Source organism: Trichoplax adhaerens, genomic scaffold (genome assembly GCF_000150275.1).
Source record: "Trichoplax adhaerens TRIADscaffold_12 genomic scaffold, whole genome shotgun sequence".
In the NCBI taxonomy this organism is placed as follows: domain Eukaryota; kingdom Metazoa; phylum Placozoa; class Uniplacotomia; order Trichoplacea; family Trichoplacidae; genus Trichoplax; species Trichoplax adhaerens.
In genome coordinates this window covers 178132-203293 of record NW_002060954.1, presented here as the reverse complement: position 1 = coordinate 203293, position 25162 = coordinate 178132, and the positions used below count along the sequence as shown (strand labels likewise).

The 25162-nt window shown below is 34.3% G+C and overlaps 4 protein-coding genes across 4 annotated transcripts; 1 reads left to right on the top strand and 3 right to left on the bottom strand.

Annotated features, from left to right (window-relative positions):
- Positions 1-1590: 1590 nt before the first annotated feature.
- Positions 1591-7429, bottom strand: TRIADDRAFT_30101 (uncharacterized protein; the record flags this gene model as incomplete). Its single annotated transcript, XM_002115677.1, has 20 exons — positions 1591-1686; positions 1783-1849; positions 1929-1991; positions 2056-2181; positions 2285-2448; positions 2553-2594; positions 2739-2838; positions 2919-3008; positions 3099-3238; positions 3342-3411; positions 3524-3616; positions 3714-3782; positions 3861-3949; positions 4181-4258; positions 4544-4607; positions 4835-4975; positions 5041-5158; positions 5417-5583; positions 5726-5846; positions 7285-7429. The coding sequence occupies 20 exons, from the start codon at positions 7427-7429 to the stop codon at positions 1591-1593; spliced, it is 2043 nt and encodes a 680-aa protein (XP_002115713.1).
- Positions 7430-9070: 1641 nt separating this feature from the next.
- TRIADDRAFT_38158 (expressed hypothetical protein) lies at positions 9071-11439 on the bottom strand. Its single transcript, XM_002115676.1, has 9 exons — positions 11337-11439; positions 10961-11025; positions 10653-10702; positions 10404-10485; positions 10215-10282; positions 10052-10104; positions 9857-9967; positions 9524-9791; positions 9071-9413 (listed from the first exon to the last, which is right to left on the bottom strand). Exons 2-9 carry the CDS (start codon positions 11022-11024, stop codon positions 9264-9266), a joined length of 846 nt encoding a protein of 281 aa, XP_002115712.1. The 5' UTR covers position 11025; positions 11337-11439; the 3' UTR covers positions 9071-9263.
- A 1626-nt stretch (positions 11440-13065) lies between these two features.
- Positions 13066-16628, top strand: TRIADDRAFT_59682 (uncharacterized protein; the record flags this gene model as incomplete). Its single annotated transcript, XM_002115811.1, has 11 exons — positions 13066-13144; positions 14066-14121; positions 14469-14648; positions 14725-14819; positions 15081-15183; positions 15330-15383; positions 15449-15529; positions 15622-15721; positions 15839-15935; positions 16060-16141; positions 16605-16628. 11 exons carry the CDS (start codon positions 13066-13068, stop codon positions 16626-16628), a joined length of 951 nt encoding a protein of 316 aa, XP_002115847.1.
- A 2215-nt stretch (positions 16629-18843) lies between these two features.
- Positions 18844-23581, bottom strand: TRIADDRAFT_59681 (uncharacterized protein; the record flags this gene model as incomplete). Its single annotated transcript, XM_002115675.1, has 8 exons — positions 18844-18927; positions 21049-21099; positions 21332-21727; positions 21906-21962; positions 22199-22263; positions 22357-22447; positions 22880-22936; positions 23420-23581. 8 exons carry the CDS (start codon positions 23579-23581, stop codon positions 18844-18846), a joined length of 963 nt encoding a protein of 320 aa, XP_002115711.1.
- Positions 23582-25162: the final 1581 nt, after the last annotated feature.

The window sequence follows — 25162 nt, the reverse complement described above, 5'->3', positions numbered from 1 at the left end:
GTATTACAGCTAATAATAAGATGCTGCAGTACGGAGGTTGCCTAATAACACATATTTAAAGACTCTCTACCTTTACTGTATATGGTTCAAGTTATTATACATCATGGAAATATGCTTTCATTTAACCTTAAGTGTCATCGATATTGGGCGACAAAGTTATAAATTGGATTGCGAATATTTCGTTGATCTTGATTTATGACATAATTTACCTTGCGAGTATGATATTACACAAGAACAAAAAGAAATACATTTTACTTGTATGTAATACTACTGTAGTGTAGCATTGATCATACCTCATCAGTAATGTTAAACGTTGTTGTATTTGTGTTAGCTAATAGCAATAAGGTGATATATTTGTTGACGATTTTGACAGTCTTGTTACTCTCGCTACTTATCTCTATGGTTTTGACTACTCTTAAAAATTAGTTACAGCTTTCTTCAATTTAAAGCCGTATAGTACCCAGTATTGACATGATTACTTGACGTCTTCGATAATGTATTACAATGTGTGGAATCATTAACTTACTAAGCCACAATTTAACATAGATTATAAATGGATAAATTTAACTAAATTCATTCTAAGAGCAATTCTTAGATAATATGATAGCATTATGAATGAAATAACCGATTTTAATTCGCCTCACATAGATCCTACAACTTAGCAGTAATAATAACGTCAATGTACTAGGACGGTACAACGACAAAGGAATATTAATATTCCGATAGTACACGAAATGTAATATTAAGATTTTAATTAAAAAGAATGATGACCATAACATGAAATCACATGCTAAACTTTACTGAGTTCTCTGAATTTGAACGTAATACTCTCTTTTCGTGCAAGTGTATACAGCTTGCTTGACCTCTCACAAATACACGCTGATACAACAAAAATAAGCATGTAACAATAAAGAACCAGCACTACCAAATGCTATGAGAGTATATTATGTAAGGTACAAGGAAATTGTTGGGCTCTGTACTTTCAAGAGGTCACAAATTTATCATCATTTCTTTACCTAGAATTGGTAAATTCTAACAATTTATATAATAGTAAATAGTAACAGTATTTCTACTACACCGATAGCCAGGCACAGTATCCACTGCACCGTATGCAACATTACTTAGCGCAATCATATCGCAAAATAATGTTGTTTTTTAATCAATCAACAATATGATGTAATCGTTTGTTTAAATTGAAGTTTTAAAAAGTTAATAGTCGATTAGAACTTATTTCACGTTTTAGAAAGTCACACTCAATTCCGTGAGCTGAAAATAAGCCTTTAAAATTTCGAGTACGTATTGCTACAGAATTACTACACCGCATATTGATAGAACGGTCACGTTAAACTCTTAAATCATGAAGTTGTACAATTAATAGTGGATAACTAAGTACTATAGTTAAGAAACTGAATTTTGACCTAAATACTTATTTTCTAAAAATAAATTGTTTCAGGTAAACATGGTCGTTTTAAAATTCTTATCTTTCGTGAGATTAGCATATTCTTTTCAAAAATCAATAGCTATTTTCTTGCTGAAATTAGAATCTATAGCATTCGCTTTAAAGATAAATCTCTTAATCCTGTAAAAACGCTAGAAGCTCTGATCCCATCCAGAGTCATCTTCCAGAACGTCATCTTCATCTGGCGGATAATCGTCGAAATTACCTCCATCGAACGGACTACGAATCTTGATTGCACCCAAGTATTATTAGTTATGTTAATATGTAAAATTTAGTGTCTTTATTCGTTTAAAGTGTTATTAAGAATAAGGAGATTCAAATACCTTCGGCTTGTAAGGGGGGTCAAGTGTTCTACTGCGTAGGCCTATCCAGTTAAATCCATCGAACCACCTTTGGATAAAAGGAAACAGAAAACGGATGATAGTAAGGGATAATATCTGTTAGTCTAGAATTGTTTAATTCATCATACTTGTGCTTCATAATGTCCTTTAAACCATTCTTTTGATACCCAAGACGATCATTGGGATTCTCACTGTTGAAATACCGTCAACTTAAGCTAGATATTATCCAGGAAGTATTTTACTAAAATAATTTACCGGCATAACTTTTTAATCAGGTTTTGAGCTTGTTTTGATATTCTATTTCTGGGAAAATCTATGGCGTCCATCCCTTTTAGGATAAGGTTATATATTTGCATAGGATCGGATCCAGTAAACGGAGGACTGTATTGTAAGTTATAGCTATGTTACTTTAAAGCTTTGAAACAAACGTGATGCTAAATTATTACGGATGTATTATTATTAAAGTTTTCAGGTATTGTACTACCTTCCAGTAAGTAACTCGTAAATTAAGATCCCAAGTGACCAATAGTCTGCGGAAAAATCATGTCCACGATTGAGAATTATTTCGGGTGCTACGTATTCTGGTGTTCCACAAAAAGTCCAAGTTTTATACCCGAAACCAATCCTCTTAGCGAATCCAAAATCAACCTAGTAAATCGTGAAAAGAGGATATTCGATATCTCTATGTTAGGTGTCCTGATAACAGAATTTTAAAGGATATTTTACGAGATCTCCTATACGCTTAAATTTACCAGTTTAGCATATCCTCGTGAGTCAACTAACAGGTTCTCAGGCTTGAAGATCAAAATCAAAATCAATGTTACGTGGTTAAAATTAACGGTCTTATACAGGAATATCACATAGATACTAATAAACTATGATATCATTGATTATAGAAATAAGATCGACTACTATACGTTATATAGCAAATGCATCACCTTTAAGTCACGATAAATGATTCCGTTATTATGTAAATAACTAAAAGCTTCCACAACGCAACCAGTATAAAAACGAGTAACTTTATCGTCAAAATGACCCCTTGGGCTAGAATTAAAGTGAATATTACAACAATAAATATCTGGATTATCAACCAAATTTACTATGTGATTTTACGATACCTGTCTCTTAAAATAGTCCACAATTCACCTCCTAGGCAGGCTTCAAGTAACATATACAAATATCTCGTATCTTTGAAAGTCTTGTAGAGTCTACATGAAGAAAATTGATATTATATGATGTCTCAAGATGAATTATATTTGGATCGAAGCCACATATTTTAAAATTTTTATTAGGTTTACTTGACAATAAAAGGACAATTGGCTTCCAATAATATTTTTTTCTCAGACATTATATGCTCTTCTTGGCGAGTTTCTACAATATGTCGCTTTTTCAATATTTTCAAGGCATAAGAGACACTACTGTCTTGCTTCACCTTAACCTTCGTTTTATAAATGAATTTGTAAACTACTATCAACACTCGTGAAATGCGAAACTAGAGGAAAATTATTGATACATTATGGTAATTTAATAAGTATTTCTACCAGTTCGACACGACCAAATCCTCCTACACCAAGGGTTTTTAGTAACTCCATATCTTCTAACTTAAGGTTACTAAATTTAAGTTGATCTTTTGTACCGTTTCTAAAAATATAGATTGTAAGCTATAGCACTTAAATAATATTAAGCGCTTGATTGCGATCGTAATCCAGAAAGAAAATCATACTCCGAAGATTCTGAATGACTGGGATATTTCGCTTTAAATAATTCTTCTCGGTGTCCAACGGATTTGATATGTCCTATTAAGCTAACGAAAGATCTGTAGGATAAAATAACAGATCATGAAATCACCTTAAGCTCGCCATTAGACCGGGTACTACAATAATGAAATCTTAAGATTTTTAAATATTTCATACTCTCTATCAACAACTAGACAGGTTACTTCCTCATCCATCGCAATCACATTTGCTGAACGCTTTTCTTCTCTATGGGCAGAGCGTTGTTTAGCTTACATTAAGGTGACTATAATTATGCATTTATTAAACAGTTATCTGTATTCTTACTCAAGGAGGGCTTTTTCACCAAAAGAGTCCTTTTCTTGGAGGATTCTTATGAATTGCTCACCTTCCTTTGTAGTTTTTGTAACTTTAACCTACAAAACGAGAAGGGCCAAATTAATTCTAATATGCATTTGCTTATATTGCACCAATATTCAATTTTATAGGATTACTGAAATTTAGAATAGCTTCATTAACAGTACTACCAGAGGATTAATGTAATGACAGTTAACTTGACAGTACTTAAGGCCATATCGCAAAGTATAAAATTTGTTACAGTTGGTCTACATCAAAGATTCAAAGAACACTCATTGAAATATCCATACCCGGCCGTAGCTAATAATATAAAACGTGTCACCATGAGCACCTTCACGGATGACGTATTCATCTTTTCTAAACTTGGCCTATTTAAGTATACAACATGAAAATACGTGAATATAGGGATACGGTCACAAGATACGAGCATGTTTTAATTTAAAGCTTAAAAGCAGTGATATTTTAGGGGTGGCGAATCTAAAGTTCAAGCAATTGCAGAATAATGGTTGCTAAATGGTGCGGGATTAAATTTTCATGTCTTGCTGTTCGGTTATTTACACTTATTCACAACTCGTGTACATAGGTTTCGATACACCATAATCGTCTAGGACTTAACAACATTGTCTAAGTGACATGAATTCTCAAAAAGCTACCTCTTCCAAAACATTAGCTAATTTCGAGATGATATCTTCCGGTAAACTTTCAAAAATTGGCACCCTATTAAGAAGTTAAGTCATTATCTGACTAGACTTAGCATCTTAAATTAAAAGTACTAAGGACTATTTAGGTCTCCCTTTAGTGGTCCATGAAGGTACATGACAAGTACAACGAAAAATACTGATATAAGCCTACATCACAAAAGTGTGAGTGGACACCTGAACCGGTATATACATAAGTTTCTAACCGTAACCATAATATGCTCTAGTAACTTTAATGCGGTATACCCTTTAAGGAAAGTCATATGTTGATGATGCTTATCGATACCAATTCTCATCATAATACTTTGGAAACTTGCCCGATCCAATAGCCACAATTTCGTATCAGTAATTGCTGCAAGTCCAAACAAAGTATTAAAATAAGATATTCTACTCTAAGTGTTTTAGCTCACTCACAAACATTCGTTAATTTAATACTGTAAGGATACTAATACATGCCTTTTACAGTAGCTGTTCGCTTGCAGTTATAGAGAATGGCAAGCTCTCCAAACACTGTCCTAGATTTCATGTAGCTCAGGATTTTACCTTCCTTGGTAACTTCAACCTCACCATCTATTATGAAATTTACACGTCATACTCGTTTAAAGTCATCATAAAGTTCTTCCTAATATTCAGTTATTGTGCGGTAATGTATATATATATATACTGTACAATGCACTGCACAGTAATAAAGTAAATCTTAAGCATTACTATGATAGGTGAATTAGAAGCGCAAACGTGATACAATTCCTCATAAACAGTAACATATTTTAAGGAGTTGAACAGGATAGTTTAGAGTTACTTCGCATTTATTAATGTTGAGTAGCTTACCTTCGATAACATACAAATGATTTCCAGATTCTCCTTCCTTAATTATGTAATGGTCCTGCTTATAATCATAAGGATACATACAACTTACAATTTCTCCAACTTGCGCTTCATCGAGATTTCTTAGGAAGTCATTACTTAGAATTGCAGCTTTAATTAACTCTTTCGATCTGTTATAATATGACATAAGTGGGATTGAACTAAGAGCCGTTGTCTTGTACGGATCATTTCGAGATATCAAAGAGACTCAATAAGATCCCCATGTTCTTTGTGCAATTTAAAGGTAGGATATTGGGAGTATATGAAACAAACCTTTGATTCTTTTCATAAGTTTTTAAGCCATCTAACTTTATTTGCGAAATCCTGCTAACCCTCTGTGGTTCTGCAGATATTCCTAAACGGTGGACTTTCTGTGTTATGCTAGGTATCATGACTAGAATAAAGGATGTAATTGCTTAATCACAGATAACTTATAATTTAGAACTTAACGCAATAGAATTCTAATCAGATTTTGTGCGTTTTCATTCATAACATATGCCAAAATTCAGTTCTACATTTCTAAAATAGATTGAGAACTCTAATTGAGATGACTTAGATATGTAGGCTTACAGTATAAGATGTGCTGTATGCTGACTAGAAATCTGGGAGGTACGCAATAGTAAACATGATATGTATAATGGCACGCGTATATTGTTCCGTTAGTAGTGAAAAGGGTATAATGTGGTGTAAACTATGCATAGTGTATATGGTGTTTTCTTTATCTTTTATTACTTACAGTTAGAAAATGCAGTACAGTACAGTATATCAATCAAGTTATAAGCGTATAATAAATATTATAATGATAGTATAGATTTGTTCGTACAGTTTTATGCTACCGTGTTCACGACCTTGAAGGCTAGCACAGCAGCACTTGAATGCAACCACGTTTCCGTTTTAAAATCGGATACTGTAGACACTGAATGTAATACTAAAGTATAGTTATTAGCTACTGTAGCACTACATCATGACTACTACATACTATATATGCTTTACCGTGAGCAGGTCTAGCTGGCAATAAAAGTGCAGACAATACCTATACTTTACATTTCTAGATACGACGTAATGTAGTTTTTAAATGTACGAATATACAGAAGGCAGAAATTCACATGAATTCCTGAAGTTAACGGAACAACGATCTTTATCGCTACAAGATTTAGTAGTTCGTTTCGGTTACATAAAAGGGAAAGCCTACATCTACACCTTATATAAAACAGTAAACAATAATAGTACAGTATAAGAGTACATAATAAAAATTAAAATTATTAATATAATTACCTTGTCCCTTGTATCAAGCATTATATTGTTAAAATCATTGATAGTTCCTTAATGACTCTCAACGTACAGTTGTAAAGAGCAACGTGTACGCACTCCATCCCTTCATAACTAATGGATAATTTTTTTTACTTCATTATATCTGAATAATCCGATGCAATTTATGAAATACTGTAAGTAAGTCATGTTGTGTTCGTAGAGCACCAGTTCGTATATTATTCTGTACAATGCATTGTGCACTCACTTAGTTCAGTGCATTGATTTATGATATTGACGCCTAGATTGCGTTTTCATGTTGCTTACTTAGGAACGTTATGTATTTTATACAAGCAAAAATCGCTGGCTGAAGGCCTAAAACATGATGGCGTGCAGTAAAGTACTACTAGTACATCATGTTTTAATTAATATTAAGCCGTCAGATGTACTGTACACGTGTACTAGTATTAACTGAGGACAAGCGTAATGATGTAGTTAACCTAAAATATACAGTGGTTGCATTGTGGTGTGTAAAGTTTTGTGGTCACACAGTAATTAATTAATTAATTAAATATCAATCTTACCATCTTGGAATTTGTTGAGCTTTATCCTGAGCTGCCTATTTTCCTCTTCATATTCTACTAAACGTTTTTCTAATATCCTTATTCGCGTGTCTTTTCTTTCTATTTTTTCGCGCAAACTACGCAGAGTTGAATTGAGGTCTTGCATATCAGGCGCTATGGCAGCCATGATAATTAATTGCTAAGTTATAAGTGGGTACTGTACTGCCGAATGGTGTGTGTAGCACTTGCAGCATGGCAACTGACTCATGAATAACCACAGTACTGTACAGTACAGTACACTGTACAGTGGAGTAGTCACTGTCAATGCGATACAGTATCAGTACAGTAGTGTACTGTAACCCCTTAGTTCAGTACAGTACCGTACAGTATGTAAAAATATTGAATACAGTACTGTACTGTACTGTACAGTCTAGAGCTGTGCTAGAACCCACGGACTACAGTACTAAATAAAAAGAAAGAAAGAAAGAGACGGGAAAGGAAACGCCCGTCAGAGCCAAATATTGTACTGTACAGTAACATACTGTAGTACTGTACTGTGTAACATTTGACGGATACGACGGTGACGGCAATGGATAACATTTCCTTTTACGGTGACGGAACTCATTTTGCCCACTTTTGACACTATATGTACAGTACAGTAGATCATTGCGTAGATTCGTGTAGTAGTCCATGGACGTTAAGAATTACTAGACTTGAGCCTGACAATCAAGGCTCTATAGTACAGTATTTAAGAGGTCGGGAAATTGAGTACTGTGTTATACAAAGATGAGCTAAAATCAAATCAAGTTATATTATTAACTTAAAATCGTATTATGTTCCAAGAGTTTCGCTAGTCTATTTTGTATACTTATAAAACGGATACAGTTAAAAATTTTCGGCGTCCATTCAGATGTGATATTACCGAACTTAATATATACTCACACACGTACATATTGACGATTCTCCATTACCCTGAACCTGATTCTGTATAAGGAAAGCAACTTATTGTTCTTCGTAGAGCAATAGCATACATACATACAGTCATGTAACTATTTCTAGAAGATAATATTGTGTAATTTACGAATCGATTTCATTTTGATCAATCCGCGATATGTACCGAGCAAACATAATGTAATACTGGTAGCTACCGCACAGTCTATTACGCTTAATATTATTTTTAAATTAAATTATTTACTGTCAATATCTTGCACGATATTAATAAACCTTTACATGAGTACGTTACACTACCCGCATGCACAAAAAATGAACAGACGTTCTGGTACCTCTGCTCCAAAAATGTCAATCATTGCACTTATGAAAAGCATACTGTATTCCCTTCTCTCTATCAATCGTACCGAACGAAATAATATTGTGTGCTGGTAATACAGTATACTGTAGTATATGGATTTCGAGTACAAAAGATTAGACCGGTTATTGTTGAATGTTAACTACATACAGTGCAAACACTCTTACAATTCTAAAATTACTGCAGGAACTAGCTATAGACTTAGATGGAGAACATAATCTCTTCCTATCTATAAAAGGCAAGAATTACTACGGCATATTGGCAATGAAATACGAACTTCCGTAACTATTTATAGATTAAATTACTACTTAGGACATGAACTGCGAGAGTCAAATATGACAGCGCTGTGCTTCAATTTTGAAAGCACAATTAATTAATCATGTCATTAACGCAACTAAAAGAATCAATCGTATAATTAAGGTTACAGTACCATTAGCAGGTAGGAGCTTTACATGCATGTAATTCCTAGTGACAACCCAGCAACCATAGTAAATTTTGTATACACTAGTAAACTGGATAAAGTTTATTATGAAAGTGTTACCTAAGCACTTTAGCAATTATAACAAATTACTGATATTATCGCGAATAAGCCAACCACAACATTCCTTAAACACTAGTCAAATGCACAAATATGTAAGTTTCGTGACAGTATAGTAAAGAAGCGCGTATAATTTTGGAGCTACGATAATATCGTTTAAAGAGATACATCAAGTCCAAGACCTAGTTTATGACCAGCTTGATTAAGGTTTTTAGCATCAATCAACGCTGAAAGAGTTAATTTCACACCATCACGAAGTTGCTGAGTATAGCCCAACCCTACATGACTATCATTGCTGATTCGCATCTGTTAAAAATTAGATTTCAATTATTTTTCAGTAATGTTGGGAAGTCCAAGTACAAAATCAAAAGTACGGAGGAATCTCACTAGTGAGAGGTAAGATATATAAAACATACCTTAACAGATGAATCTGAATCCAATACATATTTTCCTCCAATTGCAAATTTTGTTGCAGCAGTACCCGCAGTCCATCCAAGATTTGCAGCACACTCGATTTTATCACTAACTTTTTGATAATACGAAGTTGAAAAATCCACATTGTCACTTACAGATGAGTGCAAAACAAAGTCATCTGTTTTGTAAGCAATCCCAAGTTTGTTGTTAACTAAACGGGACTTGGAAGTATCATAAGCTGCATAGCCTCCAAGAAGCCAACCTTTATAACTAGCCAATTAAATAATAATATTTAGTAACATTATATATCATCTAATATGTAATAAAAGCAGTACCCAACAACCGCAGAACTGTATAAAGTTGGACCGGTGAAATCGAAGTCGATGTCAGTTGTTCCGCTGAAATTGTCCTGCTTGTAAGATGTTTTAATCTTCGCGGCTTTTTTGCTAAGAATTTTTAATAAATTAATGTTTTTAATTTCGCAATAAAGTGATCAATGCAGGAACACGAATAAATTTTATCTCGCTAACCTAGTATTTGGAGCAAACATTGTATCAAATGTTAATTTGAACCCGTTGGCAATCTGTTACATAACCAAAATCGTACTATAATTTAACGCTTTGAATATATCTCGACTAGCATAATAAAGGCTCTCCCTAAAATATGGTATGTTAAAGTAGCACGACAGCTAACCTGATCCTCAATAGTAATCTCAGCAGTCAAAATATTTTCACTACTCCATTTTTCTTTGAAAGTTAACCCTAGTTATCAGGCATAGGGGTGGTAGAATGTAACATATCAAAATTGTCAACACTATAAAGTGCAAGCATTCTTACTTTTCAGGAATTAGAAAATCTTAATGAAAGCTACCGCAATGCTTACCATAATCAGAATTTTTATACGTGGTTTCCAAACTTCCGGAAACCTTTCCAGCATCATTGCTAGATACTCCACTACTAAACTCCTTTGAAGAATGTGGTACATAAATCAGATAAAACATTTGCAATAACCCTTTTCATTATTAAAAGCTAAGAAGACGGTGTTAATCAAATTAAAATACTCTCATTAACGTATCACAAATTCTGGAATCCGTATGTAGTAATCTAATATTTCTAGTTTTATTTGACTTACGACACCATTTGTAGCTTTAGTAGCCACATCAAGCTTTACGCTACCGAATCCTATGTTAAATAAGACAACATATTTATCTCAATGTCGTAAAAGCTTAATCCATGTTAATTTACTGTAGCAAGATATGTCGTCGAAAGCGGCAGTCTAGTGCTTAAAGGTTCGATGACTACGGTGCAGTATTTTTAAAATAATAACAATAATAATAACTTTAAGTACAATACAGGATAGCGGTATATAACTTATTGTGACTCTATTGCGCTACAATTAGTGTTGAATGCAGGAGCGTAATAGAGATTATTACTCCTTACCAAATCCTTTACTGAAGATATCACGCGCTTCTTTGCCCAAATCGGCGAACAAAGGAGGGGCCATGCTACGCAGAAAGATACAGAACCCAGAAGTTAGTTGTTGCAGATCTCTAAATTTTACGTAGCCGTTAAATATGTAGATCTATCTTGCAAATTATACATTAGTGTACTGTACTGTAGTACGTAAAGAATGTAAAGCTATCGGACATGCAGTGTAAAACAGCAACGAAACAGATGCGACAAACAACCGTTAAAAGAAAGAATACACGTGCACTATAGTCTTTGGCCATATTGATGGAATCGAGTTGATGAATAATAATTCACATTCAATATAGGTTCTTATTATAGCGTAATGTAATTAAAGATTTGATAATACCTTACTGAAAAATTTCGGTTGTAATGCTGTGCTCAAAGCAAAGATCAAATAAAGGACGAACTGCTACCTTGCGGTGATGGCGATAGCAATAATGATGAGAAAGAAAGATAATTCTGTGTACAGATACAGTACAGGACACGTACAGTACTGTACTGTACTGTAGTACTGTAACAGTACAGTACAGTACATGTACTGTATGGTATGATACTGTAATACTGTACTGAACAGTACTGTACTGTCACTCGGAAGTCAGTAGCCAGTAGTCAGGACTCAGTAGTATTTACTGTACTGTACTGTACAATACAGTACACCTCGCTGAAACAGTCATACGCAACCATGATCACGTAGTAAGAAAGATGCTAGGGACCTCTAAATCCGAGAATTTTCTCTTAGAAGTCCCAGACCATAGCCATGGACTACTAATTATAGTAGTCCATGCAGTAGCCCATAGGGCATAACAGATCGATAGTAAAAACAATACGCACCTTAGTTTGGTTACTGTGCTGTGATGTGTAGGGCCACCATACTGTACTGTACAGTTAGGTATACCGTACAGTGTACTGTACTGTATTGTGTACACTCTCTAAGAATTTCTAGTGCACTGTACAGTACAGTACAGTACGATGAATTTAGTGCAAAACAAATGGGAGAATGGTACTGTACTGTACAGTCTGGTACTGAAAAGATCCTGAAACAGATCTTTAGTGATAACAAGGCGTAGTCTCTTCCTAAACTCTAAAATAATAAGCCATGAATAAACTAACTAACTGTAAATCAGGGACTTTTAAAAATCTTTAATAGAAGTCTTGGTGTAAATACTGTAACAAGAATCATTTTTTTGCAGATTGTTACCAACGACATCGACATCTTGCATCCGTGATTACAGACTTACAGTACGTCGTACAGACTGCACTGTACTCAGCGTACTGTACTGTACAGTATACAGTACAGTATTAATTTTTGCGCGCTTAAATTAACACTACAGTACAGTACTGTACAGTACTATAGAGTGTACAGTACAGTAGGTGACTATCATACAGTACAGTACTGTACTGTACTTCCTTATCAGTTTGGGGCAAATTAGAGATAGTAACTGCTAGCTGTTTTAGGTTAAATTTGGATCAGCGTTTAACCCTGTTTAAATCAAAGCCTATCAGTTGAAGCCTTGAAGGGATAATTATCGACAAGTTAAGAGGTGTGAACTGCAGTATCTTTTACTTATAGTTAAATACAGTACTGTACAGTACATTATTTGGAGAACCTCCATTTATTTATTCATTCCATTTTACAGTATTATGTGGCACCACATTTTACGAGTATACCCGTGGATCTGTTTGATAAAGTTAAGTGTGTACGAAATAAAACATGAATAAAACATGAACAATTACGAACGGACAAAAACTCACGGATACAATCAGGAGCAACTCGATATACTGTATTGTACTGCACTGTACTGTACACTGTACAGTATATTTTTCCCCTTGAGTTGTCCCGATATACTGTATACCAGACTATCAATACAGTAGTTGTCTGGGACTACTAAAATTCACACAGTACAGTACTATACAGTATACAGTGCAGTATTCTAGAGGTAGGGAGCCAGTAACAGCTTGTTGCACAGTACTGTACTGTACGTGCGTAGGTACTGTAGATACTGCAAGTTCTAGCTTCTATGCTCGAGGTAATGGCAAACACTGATCATAATATAATTTCTCACATTGAAATCAAAATGACGGATGATGTAACTGAAACTCAGGCAATTACAAGCCCAGTAATGGCAACGCAAGAAGATGATTCTGGTATCTCTGGTAATCTTTAGAATAGAGTAGCTCGTAGTTTTCAACTTTTAAATTTAATTGCATCCACGTTAACTTGGAGTTGCAGCTACAAACACAGTAATCTGATTAAAATCATTTACGGTATACAGTACTGTACAGTACTCGTACACTATCGTTTGAAAAGTTTAGTAAGTTTGGATTATACGCGATTATCCAGTCATTTAGCGTTTAAAAGTACAGTATACGTACAATAAGAGTACTAACATTTTTGGGGTATTTACTGAACAGTTAAAGTTATACGTTTTTAGTTTTACTAAGTGTAATCAAAATTTTCGTTTATTCGAAACACAGTCTGAAAATGCAAATACAGTAGATTATATAATTTGCATACGTGATTTGTAGAGGGTTTTCAATGCGACTGATTGGAAAGTTTCAACGGTTTCAGATGTGCTTATTGCACTGACTCAAACTTGATGTTCGCACTTCATCATATTTCCAAATTTATTTATAACTGAATTACTGTGGAGCTCTAGAACCCGAAGATTCACGATATTGTGCAATGTGCATATTACACAATTAAGAGCTAAGGAAAATATTCTAGCATGTTCTACGAGTATCTATCCGTCAATTAAAATCAGAGTGAAATAGTTTTCCTTTTCCGAAGAATAGTAGAGTAGCCTATAGTCTCTAGTATGCTTAGATTTTCCTAAAGAAAATTACTTTTTCGATATTCAAGATGATCAGCTATCACAGTACTAGGAGTTGTATTTGAAGTACTAATGCAAACTTTACTTATGGAGCCATATCATCTTTTGACGATTAGGACTGTGAAGAATATGTTGCCATGCATATCAATATTATACATTCTAATTTACTACCGTAATTTTTATTCGTATTAATCATATCTCATACATTGCTCAAGAAAGTTTTGTAATTTCTTCTATTCTCAAGAAAAAAGTAAAATTTTGTCCAACGTCAAGACAGAAATTAACATTACGGCAGCTAATGTAAGTACAATACTTTGTTCATCTTCTGGAACGAAATGCTTCCGTATTGCACGAATTTTAGCAGATTGTAATACTATACTCAATACGGAGCTACAAACTAAAAGTTGTAATATACTAATGTTAGATACTATATATTTATTATTTTTATTATGTACAGTTAGGGGAGTACTTAGTAGTGCGTACTTTCTGTATCAGTACATTATAATAAGACGTTCCGAAAGTCTATGTGACGTCATATCCGTATACTGTATACACCTCAGAATGCACTAACAAGATGCCATATCAAATACCGTATAGGCAAAAGTCAGTGCTAAAGATGTTAAAAAATTTTGCTTTAATATCATTAGGCGTCTAAGACAAAAGTACCGGCAGCAGTCTCAACCGAAAGAGAGCCTGGAAACAGCTTATCAACTGGACAACATCGGCCTCGTCTTTTGATGCCTGCTGGCGTACCTACACAGCTTGGACAGATTATCACTAAGGATGGTGTGGTACAATTTGTTGTTCAGCAGCAATGTTTTAATCAGGTGTGTGATACGAAATATTTATGTTGGTATAGCTAGTTATGACTAATGTTTCATTCTCATCTGCTATACTTTCTAGCTTCCATCGATAAGTTCCGGAAAGTCATTCTCCTTAACAGCCATTCCAGTTTCAGCTGGAACTGTCACACTTAGTTCGGAAGCAATACCTAACAAGTAGGATTTAATTTACTTTTCATGCGACAACTGCTAATCGTATTTTTATTATTCTATAACTCTTTTCAAATCTAAACTCGCTTGTTATCAATTTGTCATCGATGAAGGACAGCGCCATTTCAGGATCAAAAAAATTACCAACGAAAGCCTTGCAACTGTTCAAAATCCTTATGTTTAAAACTGTGAGAATTATACCTTTAGACAACCTTAAAATAAAGAAATTTTAAAACTAAAATTAACTTTTGATTGCCCATGAAACAGTTATTGCGAATGTTTTGCTAATGGAGAATTTTGCAAGAATTGTAACTGTACGAATTGTCATAATAATATAGAACATGAAAATGAAAGGAGTAGAGCTATTAAGGTTGGGATATTATGTTATGAGATCTTGTACTGTATCACGTTTATCTCCAATCGCAGTAGAGGGCATACTGTAGTAGCTTACAATTTGGGGACCTAACAAGATGATCATACAATTAATGTGTTTCAATGTTGTGACGCCTATTGTAGGCTTGTTTGGAAAGAAATCCACATGCCTTTCGACCAAAAATTGGCAAAGCAAAAGTATACTCATTACCGATTGTATGAAATTAAATGCGAAAATTGATCCAAAACACTTTTATTTGTAGGAAGGAAATGAAAGACGCCATAGCAAAGGATGCAATTGCAAACGATCTGGATGTTTAAAGAACTATTGTGAATGCTACGAGGTACGATGTAAAAATTAATATCTCGAAGTACGGTGTGATAAGGGTTCAAATTAGCAATTTGATGATATTCATGCATCCTAAACATTGCATAGGCCAAAATTCCATGTACAGTTTTGTGTAAATGTACTAACTGCAAGAATCGTGAAGACTGCCTCGAACGAAAAAATCTTATGCAGCTTGCCGATGCCGCAGGTATTCTCACTTTTCCAGAATTTTTTTGAAGGTTTCTTTTTGCGTTATAGTGCAGCAACAACTACTTCACTACAATGTACTCATGAATTATATCGAAGGATACCCTTCTTATTTCAGATATAAGGGTAAAGCAGCAAACTGCTGCCAAATCGAAACTTTCTACTCAAATTGATGATTTATCTGCAAGCATATCTGCAAAAAATGATGGTAGCAGGTACTGGTGTGAATTTTGAATGATAATGAAAACATTGAACACGCTATATTATCGAATTTATCTAACTAAATTACTGTGCTGCATACATCTTTAGTTTTAAAAGTTTTTGCACATTTACATATAGATTGCCACTAAACTTTATTAGCGCCGAAGTTATTAAAGCGACCTGCAATTGCTTACTAAAACAGGCTCAGGAATCAGAAAAAGTATTGCCCAGTATATATATATATGTGTATCACATATAGACATATACTCATGACCCTTCTTTTAATACATGACAATAATAAGTTAAATAGAGTATCTTCCATTGCTGAAAAGACAATCCTCGAAGAATTTGGGCAGTGTTTGAGAAAAATTATACAGACTGCCAACAGAACCAAAGGTTGTACCTATAATTAATCGACATCAGTACTACTATTATACCAAACTCACACGATATTACTTTTTATCACGTATAGAGATTCACTAGATGGAATTTGAGATTAATCAATATCTAACCCAATCCTGTGTTACCCTTGGCTAAGGCATGGGATTACATTTTAAAATGTTCTCTAATTTAGGCATCTTAACTCAAGATGCGATTGCTAGGAGTAGCATAAAAAATGTAACTATAAGATGTTGGTAAAATATTACATGAAGTATCCTCCAACCTACGCTTTATTTCTTTAGGTCATTCATGCGGTAAATATTTAAGTAATATTGTTCAGAGAATGCCTCAACCAGAAATTATAATTATTATCAATCGGAGTTACTTTTCTACTGGAGCATTTTATTATATAGGTATAATGTAAAATTTTTATATATATTATTGCTTTCAAGTACCCCTTATTACTTTTTAGCAAAGATAATCAACAAGTTGATATCCTTTGCCTCACTGAAAATGGAACCAAACTTCAATAAAGTAGCAAATTTCTTGAACCGAAATTGATTTTTGTATCTTTCCAGAATATGGAATGTGCTATTTGCATAATACCAATTAGATCACATAATGTTTAGATTTATGATCATTCATACGGCTTATACTATTGCTCTTAATGTTTTTGATTTAAATATCAAAGATTCCATCATATGTCATTTCGCTAAATTGCGCCAAGCTCGCCCGTGATACATACATTCTTGATAACCCAAATTATCTTTAGATCTTATAACTCAGTGAACTTTATTTCCTGTAGATGTCTTAATCTGGTAATTAGGCAATAGTTTGTATTTTATTTTTACGCTGCTTCAGTTGCAACTATGCAACGCATACAACCAATTTCTATTCCAATTTGTTTACCCTCTCAATCGTGTCCTTATTATTTCGTAAGTACAGTAGTATGATTTGCCATCCTGTTCACGACGCCAATTATTATGTTCGTGGTAAACGGTGTAGGTTCAATTGAGAATCGTTTATTAACAAATTTATGAAGGTATTTATACATTTGCTAGATTACTTCACTTATGGTTTAGCTAAATGATTATCCATATAAGATTAGCTTAAACTGATAATTACATAATTAGAACGTTAATCATTTTGAACTGTAATTCTACAGTACGACTTTTAATCATTCTATATACTGTACAGTATGCTGTATATGTGATTGCTCTATATATAACACTTATTATACAGTACGTGTACACTGTACAGTACAGTATGCACGTACGATATGTTAGTAGAATATTCCGTTCGTGATACTTCGCGTAAATGCGCCGTTGTTATACAGTACAGTAATTTTTATACTGAGCACTATGTGTATTAATATTACACATTTATTTTATACCAACAGTTGGCAGTAATAATCTCGATATCATCGGTCATTACTAGTAGTTAATCGTAAGATCAAGATCCACCACGAATTCCCGCGAACGGTTGAAATTGTAACTGCGCGCGCTCAAAACGAAAGTCTCAAATTTGCAGCGGTTCTTTGAACAGCATTTTGGGTGTGACTTCCATTCTGCAGAACTGCCAATACCAAACATACAGTACAAATAGGACTCGAGGGTAGCAGGACCTCCCAAATACTGTACTGTACTGTACAGTACAGTACAGTACGCCATAGTAAATCATGCGTGATTTTGCCGTAATCATACCGATACGGTATCGCGGTATCGTTCGAAGATCAACAATAGGATTGTATGGAGCACTGGTTGCGATTAATATAACTTGAAGATACAGTTAAGATTGTAATCACAATCACGACTTCACCCTTTTCATAACTTGTTGAGAAGTTGCGTAAATACTGGTTAGTAAGGAGGGTCATATTTAAACTGTAATCAAGAGAAAGTTATTTATAACATTCGTGCAAGACATCTGTACAGTCTACAGTACAGCACTACAGTATAAAGCAAAGAAGAATATCAGATGACCAACGAAATGAGAGGACTATAGATGACAAATATAACCCTATGAACAGTGGTACATTCCCATAACATAATCAATTGTACAGCAAACGCTGACAGTATTTTTCTGCATCAACACTGTAATACTCCACCGCATACAGCTTTTCAGTGTTCATTCTTATAGATATGATAATAAGCAGCTACTTTCTTACATGTACTTGTATGTATAAATAAATTACTTTAAGACACATCGCAATATGCGATAATATAATTGTAATGCAGAGACTTTTAATTCGAACAGAAAGACGCCACTTCGGTTGTTGACCAATCTGAGAACTTACTACAGCATTCACTGTACATACACTATATATAGAACATAAATATTCAGCGATATCGCAATAGTAAGCATCATAAGCCAACTAATTACGCGTATAATTTTATATTTGAGTATAAGGATATTTAGATCAATTTTAATCATAGCAAGATAAAGTACAACAATTAGTCAATAAATTAATGTTATCTTTACAATTCATTATTAATGTACTTTTATTAGGAAAAGGCAAATACCCTATCTACATACCAAATTTGCCTAGTTATCATTTCCCATATCCTTATCATCTGATGTTGTACAGTCTGGCATATTGCTTTCGACTAATTCTTCTACATCCTGTGCCTATGTGTTGATAACATTGAGTTTAGTGATAATGGAAGTGCCACTAATTAACAACAGCTCAGTGGTCAAGAAAGGCTCTTCATTTACGGTAAGCGTAGAATGCAGCAAATTGATGCAGTAATATATCATAGCATCATCAATTTCGTTAATAACGTACCGCACTACCCTGCTTTAACTTAGAATATCAACTACACTGTCAAATACTATTAAACGTTAGCTTGAATAAAGAAAAGTTCTAAATATATCACAGCTTCAAACGTTTTATCCGTAAAACAAAAATACACCGATACTATTGTGAGTAAATCCTTATAAATTGTATCAGCTCAAAAATTCCTGATCGTTCCATCACCAAGTATGCAAGGTCGACAGCAGTACAATCCGGCGCAGTATATTTACTTAAAAGAGTGCAGTAGAATCTAACGGTTATTACTATAACCAGAACACGTACCATTATATGCACCATTCTATATGTTTATCTGCTCGTAATACAAGCTATACTTCCACCGTTACGCGCTCTGAAAAACTGTCTATGTACACGAATCCTACATGCAGCCTCCCAGCTTATAGGAATAAACTGTACCCGATTCTTGTATATATATTATGCAGGATTACCGGTTTTCTTATATCAGTGCCTGAGAAACTTACAAGCTTTAGATTTTACGAATATTACAAACAAGATATGATTTATTAAAAATCATATTAAAAGATTGAATTCAAGACCACATATGACTATTTACGCGAAAGTAATATTGAATCGATGCGTTGTTTTAATTCAAGATCTTCGGAATAACATATTTGAGGCAGCACACTAAAAACTTGCTTGATTCCAACTGATGCCTATTCATACACTAAAATTGCATAAACTGAAGCCTGAATGTAGTAAATTATTTGCAGGTCAGGTCAACAAGGGAATTTGCTCATTCTGACTTCTAATACTACATATAGTAAAATACCTGTTAACTTGTACGGTAACTGAAGCAGAATGCTTCCTTCGCTCTTCAATGAATACGTACACCTAATAATTTTTACCAGTCTCTTGATGCACTCTTTCGTATTAGTGGTACTACATTACATTGACTAAGCTTCAACGTAAATAATCCATTAAGTGGAGTTACATAGCTATTCAAACAGCACTACAACCAATGGCGATCAGGAATATTAACGAATACGGTATGAGACAGGAGAGTAAGAAGCATTTTTCATAAATCCTTCATTGGAACTCATATTTTTAAGTGCACTCCTAAAGTAGCCTCTACGTTGGTTGACAACAGTACGATGTACTATTGTAGTCATCTGGGCGTAGTATGTATGTACAATACACTATATGGTCATGAACTATCGAAGAAATCCCGGGATTTATTTAGTAGTCCATGGTACTGTATACTGTACTCTGCGGTCAGTTTGCGGGTGAAATTATTTCTGTAGCTGAAGCTAACAAAGTTTTTATCTGTCAGAAGTTACTGTATGACCAATCACAACAGTGTGCTGAAGCATGGACAAATAGATGCTATGCCTATCTAGTAGTCCATGGCTAAGGTTACCCAGATAAAGCTAAAATATCATCTAAATATCAATCTTATTTTCAAAAATTATTCTAATACCGTAATAAGAATATTCATCGTATCATTAATTATGCTAATCCATATATGGTCATTTAAATTTTGTAGAGGAACATACATAGACAGTATCCATATCTTTAAAATAACGTATCCTGTAAAAATTTAGCAATCTGATATACAGTGCTGTGAAAACGAGATAAGATTGACTGTTACGTATACTGGATGAAATTAAAATAGATGTATTAGTTCTTACGTTTCTGCTGAAATAAGCAAACCCTTGATATTGATAAACTTTGAAAGTAGATACCAAGCACCCTATGAAGGCGATAGCTGATAACGCCAACGAAAAAATTACTGGAATTGAAGAAGATTGCCATTGTACCGAATTAATCGAGTTCCATCCACCATATCCGGTTACAATATAGGCGATTTCCATTACGGATGCCAAGATACAAAAAAATAGCATAGTTATGTAGACCGCATTCTATCAAGCAAAGAAAATAGTGCAGTGAGATTTACTTATTACCACGACACGATAACTTTAAAGCTGAAGAGGACTAACCTCAGACTGATTTTTATTCGTTGCAGACGCAAATCTTGAAGTTGTTAGTAACTAAAGAGGTACATACCAAACAAATTTTATTATACAGTCTCTAAATTTCACATTATAACTAATTTTATCCACTAAAATTAATTCTGTAGTAGCCACAACGAGTTCCAGATTATATCACTAATTGCAAGCGCGTATGATATTCCTTTCTTCCGTTATATTTCCACAAACATACAAAAAAGCTTCACAGTAAATTACTACGTAGCGAGCAATATTGTACGTACTTCTTACTTACCAAACTCGCTAAATAGAAAGTATGTAGAGAGGAATGCTCAAATATATTGAAAATCATAGCAGCCAGGCCTACGGTCCATAGTGCCAGGCCTGAAAGGAATTGAAAATGGCCGGTCCAAACAAAGACTAGTTGAAGCGAAGAGTTGCTTGCATTTAAACAAATTGGGCAAATATGCACTGTTTGCTTATTAATTCGAAGTTTAAATACATATGCAGCATAAACCGATAATAGAAATCCAGTTGCCATAAAAATCGTTGAAAGTATAAAAACTGCAAGGGCGCTGAAATGATAATTTAGATATGTTGCGCGGACATTTGTGAAAATTGTAATATTTATCCCAATTGCAGCAATAGATATTAATCGACTAATGTAAAAAAAGACACAAGACCAGGCTGCCTAATAAAGTAAAATGAAAGACATTCAGAGGCATTAGAAAAATAAGATTCTTAACTAAATAGCGCGGACATTCATGTCGGATGGAGTCCTTTAGCAGTCTCATGATACTAACTTCCGACATATAAATTAAAAGCAGAGCATCACTCAACATGCGGTAGCGACTGTTATAGATACTTACTGCGCCATTGATGTGTCTAATTTCATGTAAATAACCACATCCAGCAGCTAGCAACAGCTATAAAACAAAATTTTGCAACTACTGTAAATCACATTACTAATGAGAAAATGAGGATCAATAGTTAATAAAGAAAATCAGAAGGTTCTTCATTGAAAGGCTTTATAGGAGAGAAATTTCTTTCTTTTAATCTCTTTAATACGATTATACTAACTGATACATATATTCAATGCTGTAGGAGTAATTAAAGTATGATAGCACTGTTACTGTATACTAGTAAAGTGTTAAATACATACAAATATTCCAGTCAGGCACGTCTGTGTAGCGTAAAGTCCCTGCAAGATGAAAACATCTGCAAGACCTGTAAACAGCATTAATCCACCAATAACGCATAATAAAATTACGAGTAAGTTGCTTTGGTGATCTGGATGCCTAAAAGTGATAGGGTTCATACTTTCTGCTGTTTCAACACGGCCACCGGCATCTAACGGTTCATCTTGTTCTCGACGTTGCTCACCAAAATCAGACAGTTGTAGAGATTGTTTCTTGATCGAATAAGCAAGAATTATGAACGAACTCATATGGAAGAACACACTTAGGGCAAATAAGGCCACCGAACGTGATGTCATCAAGGTATAAATTGGCAGCCTCGCATAGTAATATGTAAATGAAACAGCAGAAATCATTACACACACCAGAGATAGCAACATCATGGTAAAGATGGAAATAACCTAATAGAAATCCAGTCATATAGCAAAAGATGACTTCATATCTAGCCTTCCATCAAGAATTTTTTATCTAATAGCTAATTATTCAGATTCTAAATATTTAATTGTATACGTATACCATTATACCGTAGCTACAGTATACTCATATAATTAATTCACATACTGTACGCGTATAATCTTTACTAACATTGCGTGAACGTAAAAAAAGTAACTGTCATATGTACAATCGTATGAATAACGTTTTCCTACCGCCATTCCCTTGTGAAATCGATGCTGAATGATGCACATAAGGCCACCTAGTATCATCTATTTAAAGTATTGAGTCCGATAAGTGTGCAATCTTATACCGTATATATATATATATAAATAATTATAAGTACAGTAATCACTTTCATCTGGCTACGCATTCTACTCTGTACACTATAAGCATACGTTAAAACGTAATCGGAGAAGTTATATGTATGGTTTAAAGAGCCATACAGCATATAATAAAAGCAATGGACAGAGATACTATTTTATTTTATAAGCAAACCTTGACGAACATTAACTTTCGTAAGCAAGTTGATAATTATGAGCTGTCTGTAACATTAGCGCTATACTGTAATAGTACAATACATCATCAATATTGCCGATTGCAATATTATAGCTCTGTCTAGGACAATTTGACAATCCTATACACCGTAAAATTAATTTAATGCAGTAAAGTATCTATTTTGATATTACGAGTGTGGATTCAATATTTTACAGCGTTCAATCCTATACAGCGTAAAATTAACTTAAGGCTCTTACCGACGTTCCTAATACTGAAGAAATCATCAATAAAAAACTTATCGAACCATAATAACGAATCGTACTGTTGATATCAACTGTGACAAGAATTGAAATGGCAACATCGCCAAGACCAAATATCATCAAAGACGCTCCAGCTACTGCTGTAGAAGACATCGCCATTGATATGCTGTACTCATAAGTCTTGCACAGTGATGTACTAACCAAAAAAAATTTTTTACTTCTCGAAACGGACAGATGGATGATCTGTCCGTTTGCTACAGTCTTTACTACTGTACTCATTCAATACTACAGTACTGTACAGTACTGAACAGTACTGTAAAGCTCTTAGAATATTTACTGTACACTGTGCTGTAATCTGAAATACCAAGCAGATCAAACGATCGCATTTACTGTACAGCGCGTCCGGAAAGTCTGGACACATTTTATATGGCTTTGTATGAAAAATGTGTCCAGATTTTTTTACAGTCTTTTTTCCTTGTACTAAAGCTGTTAATCTAGTTTTTGCTGATATCATTATCTAAATTCTACAGCGTACGCATGATCAAATATCTACAAAATAGTCCCTGAACACGTCCAAAAGTTTATAGTAAATCAGCTTGGAACTGGCTGTTATCAGTGGTTCAATATCAAATATGGCGCGAATACTAGAGAACAATGGAGTTATCAACCGGATATCAGCATTTCTGTACTGTACTGTACAGTGTACAGTACAGTACTACGTAAATGTCTTAGCAGAATTAACTGAAACTTTGTATACGTATGAGTTCTAGAAGGGACTACTAAAAAGAAAGAGACAGGACTGGAAATGATCGTTCAACATACTGATAATGTGTAGGCTGATCATTTTACTGGTCATTTCAACTGTATTCGCACGTCTGCAACGATATATTGTACTATATTGTCCGCGATTGACGTCAAATTTAGATGCTATTCTATTAGCCCCATAAGCCTGCTATGTTGCTTTTTGTACAGTGTGGTGTACGGTTTCATTGATACCGTACAGTATATAGTACAGTACAGTCCTGTATGACCCCAAAAATGATAAGTCTCCGCATTACAGTACGCCAGTACGGTACTGTACTCAGGGTACTGTACACTGTACAGTACAGTCTTTACAAACTCAATTGTCACCTCTGAAAGTATGTACTGTAGCGAGTTTGGTTTGTACTGTACTCTACTGTACTGTACTCAGGGGCTAAACCGTCATCTGTCGCTTCACCAACAGAGCTACAGTATTACAGTACAGTACATTATACTGTACAGTACAGTACTGTACTGTATAATCGTATTTTGCTTTGTCTAGTAACAACCATAGAAATCAACAATAGCATTGTACGGTATGGAGCTCTGGTAACAACCCACAGGCCCACGACCCACTACCTTTATGAAAAGCACTACCTACTGTACAGTACAACTACAGTACAGTACATACAGTACTATCTTTAAAGCAACACAACAGAAGGTATCATGGCTGCGTTAACTGCGAACGACGATAGGGTAAGATGATACAACTGCCTATTTAACTGTCAGGCACCTAACATTGCGTATCCTATCAATGCTTGAGGGTAAAATCTGAATTCGCTGGTAATAGATCGTGAATACGCTCCTAAACTGTACGAATGATTCCTGTAGCTAAATAAATCATGCGATTGTTTACAAGTTTCATGTATTGTAAATGAGACAAGATTCTTCTAGGAATGTGTTGATTCTGCTATACGCGTATTTAACTGTAAATAATTA